We start from the raw sequence: 6,164 nt of genomic DNA, 5'->3' as shown, positions 1-6,164 counted from the left end.
CCGCCCATTTTTATTGGGTCTCACTTAACGATTTATTATGGAAAAAATCAACTAAAAATAAGCATTAGAATGATTTTAATATGAACAATTTGATAAGCAAACAAGCTCTAAATTCGTGGATACCCCTTTTAATTCAACTGGTACCAAACAAGCTCTAAATGAAAGCTTATGTATTTCACATTAATGGTGAAATTTAATTGGCAGATAAATAGTGAGAGTCCTTGTGGACTGTGTTTTACTTTTTCAGATTAGAGGAAAACAAAAAGAAAATTCAGTCTTTTTTTTGTTTTTCTCCCTTTTTCCTAATTTCCTAGTATGTTTGAAAGTAGACAAACATGGCAGAAATGAAGAAGAAGAAGAACAAAAAAAAATTAAAGAAAAAAATTTTCTTCACGCGCTTAAAATGAGTGCAACACACGCAATGTGCCAAGTCAGCACAAAGTGTCAAAATGACACATTCGGGTCTTACTTGAGGTGTCTAAAATGAACAAAGCCTAGTTAAAGTGTCTAAGTGAAAGTTGGTGCCAACTTTAGGGGGGCACCGATGGGTTTGGCCTAAATTTATTTTGATTTCTATGTATCAGTATTGTGGTTTTCTTCTTCTCCGTTGGTCCCGATAGGGTCCTTCCTCCTCCTGGTCCTTCAACAAGCCTAGGAAAGCAAGAAACCCGAAAAAGAAGAAACCACCTTTCCAATGGCCTCCACCACCCCCACCTCCACCTCCGCCTCCATCATCATCACGAGGGGGAAACCCAGTGCCACCATCATCCAGTTCAGGAGATTTCTCCTTTCCTGCATTCAGCCCGATATATCAGCATTCAAATGATACTTTACACTGGATCTTGATAAAGTGCAAAAGTAGTTGTTATTTTTTTTCTGGATAAACATTAGTGAAAATCATTGGTTAAGTGGAGCTAAACTGATTCGATGATCTTTTTACAGCAGCAGGACAGAGTGCAGACGCTACTAACCAGAAGTATAGCAGTGAAAACCAATGTTGCTCGAACCCTTCAAAAATATGAACAAGTGCATGGCAGATCCTCCAAAACGAGTGCATTCTTGGAGGATCCGACACGGGTGTAACAACATTTTGGAGAGTTTGAGCAACATAGGTGAAAACAACTAAGTTACAAAATACAAATTGTTTTATTTCCATTCATTGTTCTACGGTTCTAACAGTTGCTATTAAGAGCATGAACAGATTACCTTGAACTGGTGCAACTGTAATGGTTGATGATTCCCGTGTAACCGTCTGTGTCTGGCCTTCAGCACATCTTGCATTCTGCATTGATGCAAGAACAAAGGGTCAAACAGAAATGCTAGTAGCAGTATAGTTTACTTGAATGATGCAGGAAACGGTACACAAAAATGCTAAATACGGGTAGAAGTAGTAGTAGCAACAGCATCAAGAAGAGCAATGTATCAGTAATCAGTTCCTATTTCGGAATGTCTTGCCTGTAACTTGAAATGCTACCACTTCCAAGTACTCCCTCCATATCAATTTGTTTGTCCTACTTTCCTTTTTAGTCCGTTTTAAAATGAATGTTTCCTTCCTTTTTTGACAATTCTTTAATCTCAACTTTCCACGTGACATGTTTAAGACAAGTTTAAAGGAAATTTTTGGTACTTTCAACATATCTTTAGTTTAAGACCACAAGATTCAACAGGCTTCTTTGTTTTATTAAACTTCGTGCCAAGTCAAAACCAGACAAACAAATTGAAATGGACGGAATAATAAACAAACATATATCTCCACAAGTCCACATGTTGCATACGCATATCTATAAACAATAGCTATCAAATAGAGAAGCTGATAAAGATTTCAGGGTACTTGTCTAGTAAATACAGTTGATTTTCACTATGCTGACTGCAGAACCCGCTTGGCATGCGGAACTACATATACAGAGACAGTCTAACGTGATAACTTAAGCCATAAACAGCTACTTGCAGTAGCATTCTGAAGCTCCAAAGCTTCTCACAGCAAAGGTTGTACACGATTAATGTAAAAGACATGACAAGTACGGATTGACCCACTAGGATCGCTGGAGGCATGTAATGTTGGGTTTAATTGATAGTTTGAATGGGAAATTGAGGAAAAAAGAAGTGGAGAAGAAAATGATATGTTCTCTCTTGCTTTATTAAATAAGCTTTGGTCCCACATAAGTGGTGGAAATGAAAAGTCTCCTACTTAAAAGTAGAAGCACTCCTTCATGTTGCTAAAGGGTCAAGAAGAGGGTATCCCCTCGCGCCGTCGTCGTCGTCGCTCGCTTGGCTCGGCTTCAGCTTCGGCTTCGGCTTCGGCTTCGGCTTCGGCTTCGGCCGATTGATTGATTTGATAATCTCTTTGGACCAAATTTTCTTTACATTTTAATTAAGTGGAAAAATCCTGACCCGCGACCCGTTTCTTTCCCGGATTAATTTAAATATTTCCCTCCGTTTTTTCCAACAGATTTTTGAAAGGTTGCAACCTTGTCCGAAAAGTTGCAAACCTTTTCTCAACAGACAAATCTTTTCCCAACAGGTGTCTTTTCTTAAAAGGTGCAAACAGTCTATATATATGTCCCTTAATCCTCAGAATGTTCCATACGAAATTCTGAATATATACCATCTTCTTCTTCTTTCTGCACTTCCTAAAACTCGTGTGAAATACAGCCATCAAGTGGTTCGAAGTCATCAAAGATTTGCAGTACCTCTACTTTGGTGAGTAAATCGTTCTATCCTGGGAGGAAAGATTCTAAAACCTCGGGTACTTTGAGGGGAATAATTTCCTTAAGGACACACTGTGCAGTCAGTGGGCTCGATTTTGTTCTTGCATTAAATTTCCAGATTCTGTGTTTTATTATTTTTAGTTGTTATTACTGTTTTAATATTTTTCAATACAGTTTAGTAACATGTAATTAGGTAAACAAGGCACTGGGAACAATTATTTGAAAACAAGCACAGAAGAGACTGATACCAGAGCAGCAGCACATATTATTGAAGCACGCTTTTCTTGAACACAACATCTCAAGCATCTTCTATTGTTATTGAGTTGTAACTGCATGCCAGCCGGATGGAGGCCAGCTGGAACTGATACTATTGGCTTAAATTGTTTCTGGCATTGATCCCCTGCTCTCACTGTGATAACAATATTCAATGATTAACAACTTAGATAGCATGACTTACAGGATGAGCAGAAAATCTTCGAAAGGATTTTGCCAACATTAGATTTTAAAGTATGACACTGTTGACACACCTTAAATGTAAACGTTCAATCAGATTATCAAAAAAATATAAATATTCAATAACATTACTTCAAAACCTAAGTACCATCACATCAAGTTATCTAGAAAATCAAAGAGAAGTTTTTTCGTTACTTTTAAATCTAACGAGTTAAAATAGCCAATCCAACCAAGCTAGATGATAGATTATTTTTTTTACAACAACAATAACATATCCAGTGGGATCATAAACCAAAATTTCACTTCTACTGATTTGCAGTATGAATGTATTATATATTTGACATGAGCCAAAATGGAGTGATATGGGTAATGATGAGGATTTATATATCCGATTCCAACTTACTTGAGAATAACGGTGTAATTGTTGTTGTCGTGAGTATGATATATTTGGCTGTGAGTGGGTGAGTGCCAATTGATTTTTTCATAAAGAGACAAAAAGAAAGCTAAACAGTCTAATAATATAAGCAGAATAGCAACTACAATATTATAAGAGGATCATGACTTAACGTGACTGTCTTAACTCCTACAGCACTTACACAGAAATTGCTATTCAGATATTCTTACATCTATGTGCAAAGGCTTCTCAGTGAGCTAACAGCAAGAGATGCTAATCTATTGACGTTAAACAGGATCAACGATATGCCCGTTTTCAACATGTGATCCTAATGACATGACAAAACGTAAACCTGAAATCCCTTCACAAGAGATGCAGAGGTACCGATTTAAAAGAACAGATCAGGTGTATACACCACATACCAATTGGCAAAGAAGTTACACTCCTGGTGGTACTGGCAAGTAATGACATCTCTTTGCAAGAATTCAGACTCTCCCTGAGATTGAACTCCTACTATAATCCTAAAATCCAAAAGGAAGAGTAGATTTAACATTCAATTCATACAGGACAATAATTGCACATGCAAGACAGTACCATGAACTAAATTTCTTTGTCATGGCAATGGAAAACCTTTCTCGCCTTTGGCGCACTATAAGTGTTACTACCAACGGAAGGACGTAAGTATCCACTATCAGATTATGACTTCATTCAATTATTTGAGTCATGAGTATTTGATAATCAGCAAAGCTTGTACATATACAAAAAGTCGGCCAATATTTTTACGGCATGACTTCTATTCCAGAAAACGTACAGTTAATGATCAGTGAAGCAACTAAATTTCTCCATTACCAATTCCCACATTTTCTTTCCAAAGGTAACAATCATAGCACTAAATTAAGGAAAGAACTTAGAGGACCAACTCCATCTCAACTGCCCACAGCAAACCACATTTTCTCACATTTTTCCTTTCTCTATCCATCCCGCTCTCTCAATAAGACAATACAAAGTTCAACTTGGGTTGTACGGAGACAAATCAGATTGAAATTTAAAGCCTGAGACAGAAGATCCCTTATTCATCAAAGGGTTTCAAGGAGAGATGTGTATTAATGGGCTCCATAGCTCCTAGCCTCCAACACTAGAGGAAATAATTATGCATTGCAAGATCAAACCAAAATAACAAACTTCATTACAAATATTACGTTACAATCTTATAAAACTGTAAATAAAACCATATCATAGAACAGATATCAAGTGTATTCTGTAGAATAACTAAACAGAAAACACCCAAGTATACCTTATTAAGACGAGGCTCATAATGGCTCCTTTGGAGTATAGGGTGGTGTACTACATTAACTAATCTAGACGTTAGTGGCTTACCCAGGAATTTTCGCAAGCGATGTCTATAGTTCAGCTTGTAAGTAAGTTTGGGTCTAAGATTTTGTTGTTTTTAAGATTTTACTTCCTGATTCAAATTGATATTTACTTTGTATTATTCCCAAGCGGTGACATCTTATCTTATATATACCTGATATTCTTATAAAAATATTTACACACACATATATAAGAAAAATGTTCTGTGACGTTACTGCTAGACGCAAGACAGGGAAACCTGCACTTGTTTTTGTGATATTCCCAAATAGACAGATGCCTCTAGTTTAAGCTTCAGTTACATTACTTTCCATCTGCTTTGACATACTTAAATGTAAAGGTCTTAGGTGGGGGAGTACTTCCATTAGATTCTTCAAAATGTAGTAAAAATATGTTAAAATTGAATGTACCAGCTAAACACCCTACTGGTACAAAGTCTACCACTACAAAAAAAAAAGGAAATAGTGACGGGCCAAATTTGTAGCTAAAGAGCAAAATCCATCTCTAATCTATCTAACATTTCAGTTAGCTACTAGCAATTTAACGATGAAGTTCTTTCAAAAAGAATCCTCTTTTCTTTATTTGGAAACTCTGTTTACGATCACAAAATCATATACTAACATTTTGGTTTATTAAACATATTTTTAGTTTAAGACAACAAGATTCAAAAATTATTCCTTACTACTCAAAATCGGACAAACAAATTGAAACCGAAGGAGATTTATTTATCCACTAAATAAAATTTCAATTCTTTCACCAACAAAAGTAAGACACACCAATACCATTAAAACCTACAAAAACTTGAGCAATACCAATGGAAAAATCCAACCTTTTTGACAAAACAAAGTAAACCCAAATGATCATTCCACAAGAAGAGAAAAAGACAAACCCCCACAAAAAAACGGAAAAAATAAATAAAAAATGAGTAAAAGCACGAACCTTTTTTTTCCAGATATCCAATAGAAGAAAGAGAGTGAAACGTTGTACAGAATTTGAATGTAGAAGCCCAAAATTAGTTCCCCTTCAATCTTTTCTGAGTCGAATCTGTTGTACAGAATTTGTGTAGTGCAATTTATATCTATGTATGATTTGCAAATCTATTACACAGTGAGGATTTGTTTTATGCTCGCTCGAACAACAAAGACCAGAAAAAATAAAGAGAAATTTACATAAATATACCATATTAAGAAAATATTTATCATTTATAGTAATAAAAAAATAATTTTACTGAACACTTATAA

At 35.7% G+C, this 6,164-nt stretch overlaps 1 protein-coding gene across 1 annotated transcript; it reads right to left on the bottom strand.

The window, feature by feature from the left end:
* Window positions 1-373: 373 nt before the first annotated feature.
* Window positions 374-6,042, bottom strand: LOC129888854 (protein FERTILITY RESTORER RF2, mitochondrial-like). Its single transcript, XM_055963894.1, has 5 exons — window positions 5,863-6,042; window positions 3,978-4,076; window positions 2,957-3,117; window positions 1,207-1,282; window positions 374-792 (listed from the first exon to the last, which is right to left on the bottom strand). Exons 2-5 carry the CDS (start codon window positions 4,024-4,026, stop codon window positions 581-583), a joined length of 498 nt encoding a protein of 165 aa, XP_055819869.1. The 5' UTR covers window positions 4,027-4,076; window positions 5,863-6,042; the 3' UTR covers window positions 374-580.
* Between the last annotated feature and the right edge of the window lie 122 nt (window positions 6,043-6,164).

This window comes from Solanum dulcamara, chromosome 5, assembly GCF_947179165.1.
Source record: "Solanum dulcamara chromosome 5, daSolDulc1.2, whole genome shotgun sequence".
Taxonomy (NCBI): Eukaryota; Viridiplantae; Streptophyta; class Magnoliopsida; order Solanales; family Solanaceae; genus Solanum; species Solanum dulcamara.
The sequence above is the reverse complement of the archived record's forward strand: the minus strand, read 5'-3'. Positions and strand labels throughout refer to the sequence as shown.